This window comes from Dromiciops gliroides, chromosome 2, assembly GCF_019393635.1.
Source record: "Dromiciops gliroides isolate mDroGli1 chromosome 2, mDroGli1.pri, whole genome shotgun sequence".
NCBI lineage: Eukaryota > Metazoa > Chordata > Mammalia > Microbiotheria > Microbiotheriidae > Dromiciops > Dromiciops gliroides.
Window position 1 is genome coordinate 218,369,998 of NC_057862.1, and position 18,476 is coordinate 218,388,473.

At 39.7% G+C, this 18,476-nt stretch overlaps 1 protein-coding gene across 3 annotated transcripts in view; it reads left to right on the forward strand.

The window, feature by feature from the left end:
• The first annotated feature begins 12,968 nt into the window (after window positions 1-12,968).
• Window positions 12,969-18,476, forward strand: part of KCNK10 (potassium two pore domain channel subfamily K member 10) — a 214,850-nt gene continuing 209,342 nt past the window's right edge. Inside the window, exons 1-2 of one of the 3 annotated variants that reach the window (XM_043986890.1) lie at window positions 13,646-17,179; window positions 17,853-18,261. In XM_043986890.1, the coding sequence (XP_043842825.1) occupies window positions 18,210-18,261 (52 nt within the window). In that variant the 5' untranslated portion in view covers window positions 13,646-17,179; window positions 17,853-18,209. Of the gene's footprint in view, window positions 13,504-13,645; window positions 17,180-17,852; window positions 18,262-18,476 lie in introns of those variants that run through there. The other 2 variants (XM_043986891.1, XM_043986892.1) reach the window with 2 other exon arrangements.

Genomic DNA, 18,476 nt, shown 5'->3' on the forward strand with positions numbered 1-18,476 from the left:
GTTGATTATATTATGTACAATGATCTCTTGGTTCTGTTCATTTCATTCGATATCAATTCATGTAAGTCTTTCCAGGTTTTTCTGAAATCCATCTGCTTATCATTTCTTACAACACAATAATATTCCATTACTTTCATATGCCACAACTTGTTTAGCCATTCCCCAATTGATGGGCACCCCTTCAATTTCCAATTCTTTGCCACCACAAAAAGAACAGCTATAAATATTTGTGTACATGTGGATCCTTTCACCTTTTTTATGATCTCTTTGGGATACAGACCTAGTAGTGATATTGTTGGGTCAAAGGGTATGCAGAGTTTTAAAGTTTTTTGGGCATGGTTCCAAATTGCTTTCTGCATTGCATTTATATACCATGATTTGGTCACTCATTCTTTAACTTTTGCCATGTATTTTGTTTCTATCTTTTTATGAATGAAATAAATCAATTTTTTTTACACATAGATCTTTCTTGTTGTCTGTCATCTGCATGGGATAAAAATTCAATAGGAAAATTTCCAGGTCAAACTAACTTTTCCAGAAATCCCTAGTAACTTTTCTTGTATAAATACCAGTTCTTCAGAATGATCAAACTAACTCATAGCCCCAAAATCTATGGTCCTATAAAAAGTTTGGTTCAGTATGCTTTCTAAATATTACACACATTTGTGGAAGTGATTCAAGGGTGCAAATTTAGCACCCAAATGTCAAAATTTGGTACTACAATTATATGAGGTCATGATCATCTTCATGTTGCCTTGTGAAATTCAAGTGTATATGGCAGCATACTCCAAAATACCATTTCTTGTCTGTTTTGTTTATGGGAAGTATTACAAACTAGATGAAGAAAAATTACAGGGAAACTGTACCTGATTCAGGTTTTGGATAAGTTATTTAACTTTCCATTCATTTGTAGAAATCCTTCAAGCCCTATCAGAATCTTTTTATATCTTCTAGACTGATACCCTATTATAGCTTTCAAAATGTAACATGACAAGGACTATTTAAATAAAAATGTATTATATATCCACACCACTGCTGTATAATTTCTAGGTTTATTTTTAGCTGTCCAGGGTCCTGAAAATTCCCAGAAAATTTTTGGGTTTTACTTAACATGATTACTTGGATTGCATTTAATTGACCCTGAGGGCGAAAGGTAATGGCATTATCATTAGCTATTACTAAAATTAGAACCCAGAATTTATTAATATAGTTCTGAAATTTCCCTTCTTTAATTTTGAAATTTTTCTGCCTTCTGAACTTACCATAGTTAATACGTTTGAAGCTTGGTTAAATAAATGAGTAGACCAATATTACATTAACCAGACAACCATATATTTTAGGAACCATTTTCCTCTGAAAAATAATCAAAACAATTAAATTTTATCTATAGCCATGACTACATGACCAAGTGTTTTCTAAACAGATCAGAAACCAAAACAGAGCCAAACATAGTTTTAACTGCAAATAGGAATATGAAATTATTCACTAAGGAAAATTCAATAAGTAGGACAGGCCATTGACAAAGAAAGAAGGACTTGTTAAAAACAACTTTTGGAAGCACCAGAACAAAAAGAGCATGCTACTTATAAGAGAAATAGGGCAGTAGGGATATTATCTTTCATTTTAATGGTAAAACAGTAGAGCCAAAGGATAAGATGTTCCATTTCATAAAAAAGGAAAGGTGAAACTAGAGAGGCACACATTTTGTACCCTTCTTTGAAAACTATTGGCTTTGCACGAAAAAGGTCAACTGTGATCAGATTTTCAGAACATGCAACATCTGTTCCTAGGGATGGTGGTGGTGATGGTGGTAGTGAGAGTAAATTAGATCAGGGAAGGAATTGTTAGTATTTTTTAATGTTAAGCCGACATAGACTAATCAGCTCTGAGAGAATATAAAAAAGAAATAGAAGATATAATCTTGTCCCTTTGTCAACAAGATAGACATACCAAAAAATTGATCATATATCCTCCCTCCGTATCTCAAACAAATACATACTAATACACAGCACAGGAAGACGGGGTATCCCAAAAGTCTTAGTATAGTTTTAAGCTTTAGTAGCTTAAATAGGTTTAATAGCTTAAAACTATACTAAGCCTTTTGGGAAAGCCTGTATGTCCATGAATAAAGATGGTATGTTGGAGGAAATGGAACAATTAGAACTAAATGGGGTGATGCAGGTAACACTTCATGAAGGAGTTGTTTTAAAAAGGACGTTGAAGGAGAGGAAGATAATTAACTGAATGGTGTAAAGAGAATATAATAGGCAATTCCACACTTGGTAAGTAGCTTCCACTGTTTGCCAAGCACTGTGATAGTAACTGAGGATGATGAAAAGTCTGGATAATACAGTGCTTCTACTGTGCAATCATAATTACTAAGTTTGAATCCAGAGAAAAACTGAGACAATTCACCTCCTTTGTGAAAGTGGGGACTATGAGCATGGTATACACCGTTAGACATTGTTGGAGTATTGGTTGGTTTTGCAGAACTGTTTGTTTTTCTTTTTCTTTTAAAATCTTTCTTACAAAGGATGGCTTGCAGGGTAGGTTAAGGGAGGCGAGAATATATTTAGAAATAAAAATTACTAGAAAAAAAGGTATCAGTAAAAATAAGATTTTGAAAGTTGTCCATAACAAAAATGTCACCTTTAACAACATAAGGAACTTAAAGAGATTAACAAACATACCCCAAGTCCAAAACAGGTAAATGGCCAAAGGATATGAGTGGACAATTTTAAAAATAGGAAATATAAATGATTTATAAATATTTGAAAAATGTTTGACCTCAATAATAATCATAGGGATGTAAATTAAAACAATTTTGTGGTATCACCTCATACTCATTTAATTGGAAAATGTAGTTAAAAGAAATACAATTCAATGTTGGAGAAGTTATAGAGTTTATGAAGCAGCTAGGTAAGGCAATGATAAAGTGCTGGTTCTGGAGACAGGAAGACCTCAGTTCAAGTCTAGTCTCAGACACTTATTAGATGTGTGACCCTGGGCAAGTCATATAGCTTCTGCCTAATAAGTTCATTATGAAAAGTTATAGTATTTTATCTGTTTCAATTCATTTACATAAATATAAATAGTTATTTAGCAAGTTTAACTAGTTCTATCATTCAATAAGTTTTTGCTACATAATTATATCTTAAAAATTGATAATGAATGGTTCCTTACCTTCATGGAGCTCAGGATAATATGACACACACAGAGCTAACTCGAATACAAATAAATATGGGAGGTATGTGTAAAAGAAATACAAACTAATAGTTATATGAAGTGTGAGAAGAAAGATAATTACCCAGTTATGTGAGTGTGATGAAAATCAATTTCTACTCCATGAAAGCTAGACTATATTTTCCTTAAAAGATTTTGAAACCAGGGGTAGCTAGGTGACACAGTGGATAAAACACCAGCCCTGGATTCAGGAAGACCTAAGTTCAAATCTGACCTCAGACACTTGACACTTACTTGCTGTGTGACCCTGGGTAAGCCACTTAACCCTCATTGCCCGCCCCCCAAAAGGTTTTGAAACTTCCCTCAAGACTTAATTGGTCCGGGGGCCATGGCTTAAACCACTGACATGACCTCTTGGTTGCCTAAGTACAAAAATGAGCACATGGAGTCAGTACCTCCTTCCCAACATTTTGCACATGTTTCTGATGGACATAGCAGCATATTAAATACAAAGGCATTTGAATCAGTGCTGTATCCTTGCTGAACATCCTTTCTGTGCTCTTGTTAAGTAAACTTTACCTTATTATCTGTTAGTTAGACTAAGAATAGGAGCAGTTCCTTAACTCAATGGATAGAGTACTGGGCCTGAAGTTAAGAAGACATCTTCCTGAGTTCAAATCTGGCCTCAGACATTTACTAGTTGTGTGGCCCTGGGCAAGTCACTTAACCCTATTTGCCTCAGTTTCCTTATGTGTAAAATGATCTGGAGAAGGAAATGGCAAACCATTCTACAACCTTTGCCAAGAAAACCCCAAATTGAGTCACAGTCAGACATGACTGAAAAACAACTGAACAGATTAATGGTATTTCATTTAATTTCTATTTTTTTCCGGGGCAATGAGGGTTAAGTGACTTGCCCAGGGTCACACAGCTAGTAAGTGTCATGTGTCTGAGGCTGGATTTGAACTCAGGTCCTCCTGAATCCAGGGCTGGTGCTTTATCCACTGTGCCACCTAGCTGCCCCTGGTATTTCATTTCAATCCTATCCCGAATTTGAACCATAGATCGGCCTAAGTCAGGGCTGGCCTAGAATATTCCACTAGCCCTCTGTGCCACAGCCAAGTGCCAGGCATGGGTACTAATGCTGTCTTTGTCTAGAGGGGAAGGAAGCCTGTCTGCCATGGGCGCTCCCAATTCCTCTCCTTCTACCTTCCCTCTGCCTAGTACACCACTATCCCTCTTCCACAGTCTTAGTGCTGCCTCTGCTCCCTCTGTTAGGGCCTAAGACAACTTCTACCTCCAATGCCAGGGCCAAGGGTTACTATGGGCACAGGTGCTGCTGATATCCCACTATACTGGGCTCAGCATTTGCTAAAAGTCTACAACAATTCCTCTCAGGATTACTGTTCTCCCACTTCTTCTCTAGAAAAAAAAAGGAAAAAAAAAGGGCAGCTAGGTGGCACAGTGGATAAAACACTTGTCCTGAATTCAGGAAGACCTGAGTACAAATCTGTCCTCACACACTTGACACTTACTAGCTGTGTGACCCTGGGCAAGTCACTTAACCCTCATTGCCCTGCCAAAACAAACAAACAAACAAACAAACAAAAAAGAGACAGAAAACATAAAAAGACAGTTCAGTCTCAGTCTCCTCTAGGGTCAATATATATGATCTGACTGTCAGAGTCTACCAACGGCTTTTTCTGTTGGGATGCTGAAGGGCCTGTTCTGGGGCCTATTCCAATGGGCTAACTTACCTATGTCCAACTGGATGTCCTAATATGAAAGAAAAGTACACTTCATGGTTTTGGAGTGAGGCAGTAATATCCTATCCTTTAAAAAGGGAGGAAGAGAACAAGCATTTATTAAACACTTAATATGTGCCAGTACTATGTTAAATACTTTATCAATATTATCTAATTTAAAATAGATACCTGGGGCAGCTAGATGGCGAAGTGGTAAAGCACCGGCCCTGAATTCAGGAGTACCTGAGTTCAAATCCGGCCTCAGACACTTGACACTTACTAGCTGTGTGACCCTGGGCAAGTCACTTAACCCTCATTGCCCTGCAAAAATTAAAAAAAATTAAAAAAATAGATACCTTTTCTTCCTCAGAAAATTAACTAGGGGGAATATTTGGTACATGTGTTCATGTCAGCAATTTCAGAAAGGCCTCTTGGGTCCTGGGGGAGAACCAAGCACTGTCCTTTCAATTGCCTCTCCCAGGACTTTACACCAAGTTTTAATGACTAAATAATTCTAAATGTAATATAAAAATTTCAAGCAGTTAGTTCACTAAACATTAAGTTCTTAAAACAATTCCTAAATGAAGTCTTCAGGGAGGGGCCGGGTGTACCAAAGCTGGTGGGCCTAGAGATCAGTATCACCTCCAATACAAAATTATTCAAATTAAACAAATATCAACTTATAATATACCACTTCGAGATAGTTCTTAAAGACCTAGCACATACATCTATCTCTATTTGCTGAATTCCTACTGACAATTTACTGTCTAATCCCCTTGGGATCAGTGGAGGCCTTCTCATGATATGGTTTTGAAAACTATCTAAGAAGCAGATGGGTGCAGGGATTCTGAATTTTCTGTATTATTCTCCCCCAACTTCAACTATGAAGTCTACTACAACGTCATTCCTATCCAACCTTGCTGACTAATGCCAAATGTTCTAGGCTAGGCCTGTTTCAGGCCAATCTTGGAATTGGAAAGATCACCTAATAGTTAATAACTGGAAATTTGCTTGACAATTGCATGGAAAGGACATTTGAGCAAGTATAACTTTTCACTTTATGACAACTTTTTAAAATTTTGTTTTTATTTTATTTTTTAAAGAGTTAACTGTAGGTTTTTTTTGGGGGGGGGGCAGGACGATGAGGGTTAAGTGACTTGCCCAGGGTCACACAGCTAGTGTCAAGTGTCTGAGGCTGTATTTGAACTCAGATCCTCCTGAATCCAGGGCCGGCGCTCTATCCACTGCATCATCTAGCTGCCCCCAGCAAGTATAACTTTTTTTTTTTTTTAGTGAGGCAATTGGGGTTAAGTGACTTGCCCAGGGTCACACAGCTAGTAAGTGTTAAGTGTCTGAGGCCGGATTTGAACTCAGGTACTCCTGACTCCAGGGCTGGTGCTCTATCCACTGCGCCATCTAGCTGCCCCAAGTATAACTTTTTAAGGAAAAATCAGCATGGACTATGTGTGGCTGTGGGTGTGTGTGGGTAGATTTTACTATTATCAACACATGCTTCCATGGAAGAATTGGTATTTAAGTTGGGCTTTAAAGCATGGTAATTAACAGAAAGGGGAGACAGAGGGTCTTCCAAATATATAGAATAGTGTGAGCAAATGCAAAGAGGGAGGAATACACAGGATGTGATGGAGGGATGATGGATAGTTCAATTGAACTAGAAAGTATGAAATAGAGTGACATGAGGTAAGGTTGAAAAGGTAAGATGCTGGCAATCTAAGGAGGAACTTCCATGCCAATCTGAGGGGCTTACACTTACTGGACAGGTAATAGTCACTAAAGAGTTTTGAGCAGAGTAGAGATGTGATCAAAACCATGCATAAGCAAAATTAATCTGTCAGTGATATGATATATGGAAAGAAGTGGGTTAAATTATGAAGACATATAAGGAAGGTATTCTAATCATCCAGGTACCATGAGGCAATTAGGACCTATACTAAGGTAGAGGCAATAGGAATAGAATAGAATGGTCTGTATATAAAAGAGGGAGAGAAAAGAGTTGAAGATAACATCAATATTTGAACATGAGAGATCAAATGAATAGAGATGCTGTAAGAAATATAATGAAGGTCAAATTAGGAGCAAGCTTGTGGGGAAAGATAAATTCAGTTTTGGATATGTTCAGGTAGACATGATAGTGGGACATGTGAGTAGAATTTTGCTTTGTTAGGTATTGAAAATATGGGTTTGATTAGAACTAGGCATGCCAATTTGGGAGTGATTTATATAGAGGCAATAGCTGAAGCCAGCAGCTATGTGATGAAGTGGATAAAGTGTATGGAGTCAGGAAGATTCATTTTCTGAAGTTCAAATGTGGCCTTGGACACTTACTAGCTGTATGACCCTGGGCAAATCACTTAACCCTGTTTGTCTCAGTTTTTTCATCTATAAAACAAGCTGGAGAAGGAAATGGCAAACGACTCCGGTATCTTTGCCAAAGAAAAGCCCAAATAGGGTCATGAAGAAACGGGGTCAAGAAAGTCAATGGAATTGGCCACAAGAGAGTTTATAGAAAGGGAAAAGGGTTGAGGAGAAACCTTGGGTACCCACATAAAGGGATCTGGAAGAGGATGAGTAACCACCAGTGGTGATCTTAGAGAGAGAAAAGGAAACCAAGATACATTGAGAATGTGTACGAGGAGGCAGTGGCCCCCAGTGTCAAATGCTGCAGAGACATTAAGGAGGATGACATTACTGTGTAGTGGAATGAGCTCTAGATTTGGAATGGAAGGGACTAGGTTTGAATCTCAGCTCTGCCATTTAAATCACTGTATGACTTTAGGTAAATCACTTTATTACTCTGGGTCTTATCTTCCTCATCTAACGAAGAAATTGGCTTAGATGACCTACAAGGTCATCTAGAAGGTCCCTCCCAGATCTCAAGCTATGGTCCTATGATCTGTGAAAAAGGGTCATTGGATTTAACAATTGAGACAACAATGTGAATTTTGACTGAATAATTTCAGTAGAACTGTGGGGCTGGGAGTCATGTTGTAAGAGACCGAGAAAAGAATGAATAGTGAGGAGGTAGAATCAAAGGTATAAACAAATTTTTCAAGAAGTTTTACTCAGAAGGGTAGGAAAGAGATAAGATGGTAGCTGGATGGAGTATAAGGGACAAAGGCAGGTCTCTTTCTCAAGAGAGTGGAATGAGGGAATCCAGTTAGTTCGTTTGGGCTTTGGTTTACTGAGGTTACTTTGTTCTTTATTTAAGTCAGTTAAAGGAACACTGATTGATGGGAATTATCTTTTTTAAAAAAGATCATTTAAAAAGTCGAATCCCTTTAAATCCCTAGGATCTGGTGGCATATTGCCCTTAGGAGCCCAGGGATTTGTTTCCTTAAGTATTTAAGAAAATTTATAAAGAAAAAAATTGAAAATTAGAAAATATTTCAAAAAAAGAAAAATTTGTCACTCTTGAAATTGTAAGGTATTAGTATAGAATCAATAGATCTGATCTTACAAAGTCCAGTTACTCAAAATCCAAACACTAATCAGATTTTATATTCTACTATTACTAAAAAATTAAGTATGAGAAATTCATATAGAAATAGTGCATAGGGAGGGAAAAAGAGACTATATTCATTACAAACTAAACCACTGTAGAACAAATGAAACTTATGAAAGTGAAGACAATAGGTAAATCAGAAAAGAGCTTTGAGTAGTCACAGTGGGTAATCTTCTATGTGGTATGATTTTAGGACTAGGAAGAATGCTTTGTGCTTTCTACATCTCTCTCTCAGTGGCTTACAGTTGTTTTGAATTCTATCAGAAATTTATTCATTTGGCTGAAGGCACTTGTTTCTGTTGAAATGCAAAACACATTTAACCTTATTAGTAATTTACACTTTAGTTTGAATGAACTTATATTACTCTTTCCTAAGGGCAGCTTTTTATTAGGGATAAAACTGGTACCCTCTAAGGGAAGATGCGGAGATGGAAAGAAGCCCATGTCAGGGAGAAAGGGCACAGAGAAGGGGAAGCAGGGTTCTTGGAGACACACCTGGTATATTTCATAATTTTGCTTTGGCTTAATGAAGTTAAACCAGCCTTTCAAGTACCCAACTACCCATAATGAATGATTTACATGAAGCAAATAGTAAAGCCCAGTAATGAAATTTCTTTTTACTATCTATGAACTTCCTAGCTGGATGAACAAATGGTTAGTTTAAAAGAAGTGTGCAGGGGCAGCTAGGTGGTGCAGTGGATAGAGCACCGTCCCTGGAGTCAGGAGGACCAGAGTTCAAATCTGGCCTCAGACACTTAACACTTGCTAGTTGTGTGACCCTGGGCAAGTCACTTAACGCCAGTTGCCTCACACACATAAAAAATAATAAATAAAAAAATAAAAATAAAAGAAGCATGCAACAGAGCAAATACTTTGTATATGTTTTCATGACTAGCATAAATGAATAGAAATTATTTCATGTAGAGAAGAGGACTGGTAAATTATTCAACAATCTGTGAGTATATGAATTATTTTTGTAAGAAGCATACTATTCTCCATTTCTACCAAACAGTGAAAATACAAGAGGGAGAAGTTTAGAATGGGTGAAAGAAAGATTGTCTTAAGAGAAAGGTGTGCTGAATATTGGAACAGGCCTCTGAGACTTTGAATCTCTTTTTCTAAAAAAATTTTTTCTACAAATTTTGAGGTATATTTCACTCTCATATGTTTTGGAAAGTTATAAACCTGCTCAGCAGAACAAACCTGAATTAGATAGCATCTTGCCTTGACCGTTTCTAATTCTTCACATCATAGCTTCATAATTCTGTTCCAAATCCTAAGACCTAAATATTTGTTTGCTAAATCATGGGGCCACAGATTAGATAGAAGTAATTTTTTTTTTTTTTTTAGTGAGGCAATTGGGGTTAAGTGACTTGCCCAGGGTTACACAGCTAGTAAGTGTGTGTTAAGTGTCTGAGGCCGGATTTGAACTCAGGTACTCCTGACTCCAGGGCTGGTGCTCTATCCACTGCGCCACCTAGCTGCCCCTGATAGAAGTTATTTTAAGATGCCCTGCTACATGTGTTGTAAGTAGTGGAAAGAGATTTTAACCCAGGTTCTATGACTGCCAGATCCAGAAGTTTTTCCACCCTGCCATGCTTAGTTGTCTCCTAACAGCTCAAGCTCATTTCATTTCAATTCCAAGAACATCTATTAAATGCCTATTGTGTATAACTAACTGTCCTAGGCCCTAGGGATATAAAGACAAAAAAAATCCCTGCCCTCAAGGAGTTTAAATTACTGAGGAAATACAAGATGAGCACAATAAGGAAATATAAGGTAATTTATAGATAGAATAGTAATAACTAGATGGATTAGGGCAGATTTTTTTTTTTAAGTGAGGCAATTGGGGTTAAGTGACTTGCCCAGGGTCACACAGCTAGTAAGTGTTAAGTGTCTGAGGCCGGATTTGAACTCAGGTACTCCTGACTCCAGGGCCAGTGCTCTATCTGCTGCGCCACCTAGCTGCCCTGATCAGGGCAGATTTTGTGGGGGAAGCAGACCATTGAATCTTGAAGGAAACTGAGTTTTAAGAAAGATTATGAATGAAGCATTCTGCAATGGAACACAGTTTTCCTGGTAAAAGTCAAATTTTGTTTGTTTTAGTCATTTTAGCAAAATAACATTGGCTAAGTGCATTAAAAATGAAGCAAATTTTTTTTGAAATGATGCTACAGAATGGCAGCTGAGCAAATTCTACCTCAGGAAGCTTTCCTATTGGTCAGAGACTCATAGATTTCACTGGCAACTTGGTTGAAATATTTGCAAAAACTCCTATGCACTAGGGCAGCCTAAGTGCTTTTCAAGATATTTGTTAGACACAAATTCATGGTAAGTTACAACCTGCCCAAAGATAAGTCCTTGAAAACAGTTAAGCTTACTGGAGTGGTTTATTATTTTAAAATTAAATTATATTTCAAATTAATTCTCCTATAATGATATGAAAACAAGGCAATGAACAACCAGATACATTTTTAGTTTTCCTTTTGACAAAACACTATCTACATGTACTGGGTAGCTAGGTAGCACAGTGGATAGAGTGCTTGATGTGCCTGAGGTCAGGAAAACTCAACTTCCTGAGTTCAAATCTGGTCTCGGACACTTACTAGCTGTGTGATTCTGGGCAAGTCATTTAACCCTGTTTGCCTCAGTTTTCTTATGTGTAAAATGAGCCGGAGGAGGAAATGAGAAACCGCTCCTGTATCTTTGCCAAGAAAACCCCAAATGGGGTCACATGGAGTTGGACACAACTGAACGACAAAAATCTAAATATACCAATGTAGTGGATGTTCATGAAGTTACTCACAAACCAATGAAACATGGCCACATTCAGGATGGATGAGCTGGAAAGACTATCTTTTTCAAAGCAGCTATGAAAGAAGATATGAGTGAAAATAAATGTAATTGGTTTTTGCTGAACTATGGCTAGGGTATCAGAGGGAGTGAGCTAGATTTCATACAAGACATTATGTTATTATAATAACCAGATGTGGTTGGCTTGTCATATTTTCTTCTTACTCAAGTTATCCTGAGCTTACTGATGCTCTGTAAAATGACCACTGTGTCGACTTGACATATTGCTTCAGTAAAACCCTTTAGAGCAAGACTGGGTTTCTTTTAAGAAGCAACTATAATTACCCACAGGGCAGTGATTTTGTCTGTGTACTTTTCCCCCTCCCTGTATAGTACTTGGCACAGTGCCTTGAACATTAGGTATTTAATGTTTTCTGAGTGACTGGATAAAAAACAGTTCACAAAGTAAAGGGGTAGTTCCTAGTTATAAGACATCAGTCAGCTAGATGTTTTTTTTTTCAATTTCTGTGAAACCTGTATATTGCTTTCATTGATCCAAAATTAGAGAACTGAGTTCAGCACACATGATATGCGAGTATCTGAATCAGCCAACCTGAGTTCAAGTTCTTATTTTTGCCACTTATTATTTGTATGAACTTGGGAAAGCCATTCCCCTCTTAGAACCTCAGTTTCTTCATCTGTGAAATGGAAATAATACTTGTGGTTTTTTTTTTTGGTTTTGAGGGCATTGGGCAATGGGGATTAAGTGACTTGCCAAGGGTCACACAGCTAGTAAGTGTCAAGTGTCTGAGGGAGGATTTGAACTCAGGTCTTCCTGAATCCAGGACCGGTGCTTTATCTACTGCGCAGCCTAGCCACTACCAATAATACTTGTTTTTACCAATCTCTCAGAGTTGTGATATATGTGCACTATATAAATGAATTACTAATATTATTAGAATGAATTTCATTAGAATAATTTAGTGAGTGGTGCACCAGACCATCTGTCTGCCCTTTCCTGGTGTGTGAACATTGCTGATGTGCCTCTAGCTTTTCAAACCCCGAAATTAGGATTATACATATCCATCCATCCATCCATCCATACATACATACACACAAATGTTTGCAGATGCCAGTTGAAAAAAATGAAGGAAGCATAGAAGTGATTAATGGTAAGAAAAAAATGTATACTTTTACAAGGAGAAAAAATTTCTAGCACTATAGGTTAAAGTTAACATCAGTCTAAACCTCTATTGGTTTTTGACCATTAACCCTGTTCATGCACACACACATGCACATACACACACACTTCAGAAAATGTTATTGAAAACCCTCTAGTTCTTCAGAGAGATATCCTAGAGAAAGCTTGGGGTCAGGGAGGGCATGAGGGATTAGAATCCTTCATAGACTCCATTGGCATATGAATAAATCAGAACGATGCATAAAAGATTTTACTACCTCGGCATATTCTGTTATGATTTTTAGCAAGTTCAATCTAAAGTCTAATCAAGTTTTCTTTTTTTCCCCCTTTCTCTTGTGTTTGGTGAAATAACATTGGACAGGAATCCCCGAAGCCTCTCCTTTGCTCCTTGGGAATTGCTTTCTTAGGAAATACTCCTGCCTCATCATTGCCATCATGTTAAATTCTGATCTGGCTGAGCAGCTCATTATCATTCAGTCCATGTTTTCCCTGCACAGCAACCCCCTCTTTCTGTACACACAAACCCGGGGCTGCAGTGTTAGGGTTGAAGTCGGGGGGTTAGGGGGAAGAAAGCAAACCAAGTCCAAGAAAACTTGCCTTTCTAACTCAGACAGTAAAGATTACTGTTATTTTAGGGATTCCCCCCCCCTCCTAGATAAACACAACACATCAATTAAAGTGGTGCCGCAAATATTGATTTACTCTTGGTACAGAAGGTACTAAACTGCAGAAAAGACTTGGATGATTAGAAATAACTTCCTGAGAGGACAGCGTTATTTAAATCGAGACTTCACTGAGAAGGATGCAAAACTCTGAGATCCTGGGTGCCTGAATGAGGACTGCAGCTGCAGACAGGCTGGGGGACACTTGGCTCCACCACGCTTTGTTTTGCTACCGCATGAAGCCCAGGCTGCCTCTTTTCTTCTTTCCACAAGACTTAACACACCAGCAGCAATGACCATGGAACTTGCAGAACAGCTGGGGAGGGAATCATTCTACATTGCCTCTTTTTTGGATGTTATTACTCAGTACAGACCACCACTTTATTCTTACTTGGGGTAAGTGAAATTAAGTTACCAGTAACAAAAGGGGAGAGGGGAAGGGGGGGACAGAAGGTGGGACAGAGGGAGAGAGGCAGCTGGGGCAGGGAAGGAGGTGGGGAGAGTTCAAATAACACAAAGGATGAGCCCTCCCCTAAATTATTATTCAAGTCCCAGGGGGATTTCTACATTTCATTACATATACATATTTCAGGACTTAAACTTTATGTTCGTGATGGAAGGGGACTAAGATTTATTTGTTTCATTGTGTGGAGTTGTTTGTTACAAACTTAGCTTTGTCCAGCTTCTGGAGGAAAGATACAGAGTTGGGGGGAATCAGGAGGAGTTAGGATGATGAATGATTTAGCAGAGTTGATGCCCAAGAAGAGAACAGAAAGATCATTTGAAGGTCCGGTTGCCAGATAAAGTAGGAGCTTCTTTGAACCCCTTATTTCGCAATCTGTTGTTCTCTTTTCAGTTTCATCCAGTCTATCCCAAATGACTGACCCTCCTAAACTATTAGTTATGATGACTGTACACTGCAGTGGATTCTTGGAAAGGTTTTCTTATGAGGATCTGAACCTGATAACCATGATACCAAGATCATTTCTAAAGACCCTTCAACTTTATGATTATCTCTGCTCAGACTCTAACTTGGTAGATAAATCTTTGGATCTCATTTTTGCCTTGGGTAGTTTCTTTGTTGACACAAATTATATAGGACTTCTCAGAGCCCAGGTTACCAGAAGAAGGGAATCAAATGAAAACTTGTTTATTAGCAATTGCATCGTGTACAAAAGGGCTTTCTGCATACTTCCATGAGGTAAACATTGTAGTTATCATTCCCATTTTATAGATGAGGAAATTGAGGCTTAGAAAGCCTTGCCTGACTTGCCCCCTAGGAAGTGTTAGAGCCAAGATTTGAACTCAGACCTCTTATTTCCTTTTTCAATGCTCCTTCAAATCTCCATAGTTTACATCAACTTGCTTGGCTATACTCATCATACTAGTGACCAGCAAATAGTAGGAATTCTATTTCCTATTAGTTTTCCAGCTTGAATCTTTTCTTCTGTTTATCTGACATTGTCTTCTTCTTCTCCTGGCCTGGTGTCCTGATATAGATGAAATAATCCAGCCACTAGGCTGGATTTCTTGTTCTGAACAGGGACAATAAAGACGCTGTTTGATGGAGAGAGGGAGGGGAGTAGGAATTTAAGAATCCTTCTAAAGGACTTCTGAAACAGCTCCTTCTAAAAACTTGCGCATAGGCTCTATACACGTCATAGCAATAGTAGATTGTGTTTATTATTTTTTACATTGTGATCTCTCATGTTTTCAAAGTATTCTAATGTTGAAGGGGGAATAGGTATGGAACTTGGATTATGAGGATGGCTCTGTAGCACTAATACCAAGTATTTTTGCCACAACATCCCTGAAAGGTAGATAGTGCAAGCATTACCGTGCCTATTTAACAAAGGAAGAAACTGAGGTCTAGAGAGGTGAAATGAAGCACCCAAGGTTACATGGATAGTAAGTAATGAGTCAGAGCCAAAACTCAAACCTAAGTCTTTTGATTCTGAGTTTAGTTTTCTTCCTATTGTGCTATTGCCATCTGTTTCCTGACTGCCAGTGAGGTTCTCCATCTAATCATAGATTCACAAGCCAGAAGATGATAGAGATACTAGTCCAAACTCTTTCTACAGAGTAAAGAAATGAGGCCCAGAGAAATTACCTCTCAACAAGGTCACTCAGAGAAGAGCCTATATTTGAATCCTATAATTTGCATTTTAACTCCAACACTACCATTCCACCAAGAGGTGACAGGCCAGCAATCATACTATCTCTAGATTGGAGTTCTTAACATGGTATCTGGGAACTTGTTTTTCTTAATATTTTGATAATTCTACTTCAGTGTAACTGGTTTCCTTTGTAATCCCTTGTCTTTTTATTTTATGCATTTAATAACATTCTGAGAAAGGGTCCATACATTGCAATAGATTGCCAAAGGGGGAGCCATTTCACATAAAAGGTTAAGAACCTTTGCCTAGCCAGTTTGAACCCTACTAGGTGTTAAATGGTAAAGTTATAGACTAAGTTGAGTTTCTGGAAGGATAACTTTTCTGGTCAGAGTTAGAAGGCTGAGTGTTTCACTTAGGATATATAAAAAGAGTAAGCCTAGGTTAACACAAACCTTCCCAGCAGTCTCAAGTTTCTTTGGTCAAGCATACTAACACACGTCAACTTCTAGAGTCCCACCAGAGAGACATAAGATTGAAAAAGAGAGTGATTTTCTGTAAAAATAAACGAAATAACCAATAGCAGCCTGTGCAGTGCACTTATTTGGGGATTCAACAGCTTGGGTTCAAATCCTGGATCTATGATTTAGTAGTTATGTGACCACAGTTAAGTCACTTGGTGCCAATGGACTTCCTTCTCTGTTAAGTGAAGGGTCAAACTAAATTATCTCTATGGTTCTTTCCAGTTTGAATATTCTATAAGAGGCTTTTAGAAATCTTATCTTAGGATCCAGAGTCCACCCTTAAATTGTTCCCTCTTCATGCAGTGGATAAAATAGGGATAGAGACTGTGATTTCATTGATATAGGGATCTGCTTAAAAGAAAAACTCTACCAAGGCAATTTATAATTTTGGAGAATTACCTAAGTCACTATGAGGTTAAGTGACCAGACTAGGATCATACAGTCAGGATGTGTTGGAAGTGGTACTTGAACTCAGGTCTTCCTTTTCCTGAGACCAGCTCTCTATACTTTACCCAAGACTGCCTCTCTATGAAAGAGACTGCTTATAAATAGAATTTTTTCCAGTGAAGTCTTTCAGGAATATTAGATCTAGACCTTAGATATTATCTTGTTCAACAAGGTCATTTTTATCACCTTCAAGGGAGGCTCTTTTCAGAAGTCGAGGCCCTGTTGCCTTTCCCCATCCAGACACCCACTCGACCTTTGCCATCATATCCTTGGCTTTAGGTTGTGTCAGTGGAACAGAATGTAGCACTGGGTGCCAAATGTCCTGTTGAGTCCTGCTCAGGGAAGCAAAAGATGATGACCTCCAAGGAGGAAATGTAAAAGAACCATCAGTTCCTGGGGCAGGAGCCTCCGCTGCTGTTTTGGAGCCAGCTGGAGCTGTTGATTCCTGGGGTATCCAGGCTGTTGAGGACTTTTCTTTCCTTCTGACCGTGTTTTTCCCCCTCTCCAACTCCCCTCCCTATCCTTACGGTGAAGCAACCCCGGCCATATGGTAGGTAGCTTGGGAAGGGAGCTTGGGCTGTGTCTAGGGAGAGAGGCTTCCCTAAGGTTCGAGAGAGGGAGAGAGAGAGAGAGAGAGATCACGCCCGACAGATATGGGAGTAGTCTCAGCAAACAAAAGGCTTATGGATTTCTTCTGGTCTCCTCAGAAAGAGGGAGGTGGAGAAACTCTACCCACCGTCCCGAGCAAGGAAACACAGGCAAGAGGGGCTTGAGGTAGAGGAAATTTAGGGGGCCTGGGATAGAATCCATTGCAAAGAGGTTATCCCAAGGAAGGGCGTCTTCTCTTGCTGCTGCTGCTGCCGCTCCTGATGCTGCTGCTACCACCAGCTAGCCAAGCGTGTCTCCGGCTGACTGCAAACTCCGCCTAACAACACTGCATCCTCCTCCTCCTTCTTCCTCCTCCACTCAGCCCAGAGATCAAAGCCAGTAAGTAGATACAGTTTCCAACCCTCCACGCAGCCCACAATCTCTCTAATTCTCAATGTCTCTCGTCCAGTTCCTTCTCCTACCCCATGAACTTGTCTCGCTTCTTAATGCACAAATAACACGGGCTGTCCCCGCCGTCGCCCCCGTCCCCACGACCCTTCCTTTACAAGTTGCCAAAGAGCTCCCCTAGTCAAGGCAGAGGAGCGCTTAGTTTGGAGAACTCCCTCCAAAGCTAACGTGCCTTTCCTCTCTCTTCTTAGCTAAATGGGCTGCTGTCACTGCCACTACTACTCTTGCTGCTGCCGCCCGTGGTGATGCTGCTGCTGCTGCTGCTGCTGCTGCCGCTGCATTCAGCTGGGATGGTCTCCCTTCTCCTCCCCTTCCCCTCTCATCAGCTCAGTGCTGCACCGCCTCCTGCGACCTCCCCAAAGTGGGGGCTGGTGCAGCTTTCTGCTCTAAGGCTGTCTGCTGGCTGGTGCTGGGAATGCTGGGCGGGTGGAATTTAGATGTGCCGTGGGTGTAGCGGTGGAGAAGGAAGGGGCTGCCGAACGCGGACTGCATTTGTGCTAGTCAGTGTGCCAGGCTGACGTGCGCATGTATGTGTGTGTGCTCACACGCCTTCGATGTGTGTAGTAATACTGCAGTGGGCTTCTCCCTCTCACTATCCTCTCAGCACATGGACTAGACCATCTGGGCTGCAGAGCCTCGCACCTGAAGGGACCACATTTTGGATCAGCCTGGCTAATCTTACTGGGGTCTTCCTCTCCAACAATTCCCGTGCAGACCTTACTTTTGATTCCATCCAGGGTGCAGCTGCCCTCCACACAAATACAACTAAAAAGAATAAGTCCTTCTCTCCAGTCCCTCCTTAGCATACATACATTTTCCTTGGTGGGCTTTCCCCGAGGTTGTTGAGCCAAATCAGTCCAGGCTCTCCTATCACTCGAAATTAATTCGTTGGACTGCAGCACTAAGGCAGAGAAGTTGGGGACCTTATTTCATTTTCTCTCCCTTTTCGGGCAACGGAGCAATGAAATTTCCAATCGAGACTCCAAGAAAACAGGTGAACTGGGATCCTCAAGGTTGGTGTTGCTTACTTTTCACTCCCTCCATCCACAACTCCCCCCTCTCTCTTTCCTAGTGATTGGTGACAGCATGCGGATTTGGAGTAATTTTTTCTCCATGTGCCCTACTCCGTGAGTGGAAGGAATCTTGTTCTTGTCAGTGTGTGTCCTTAAGCTTGGAAATGCTCTTGGGAATTGTCGAGCAGGTGGGGCAAGGAGGCAGGAGTGTATTC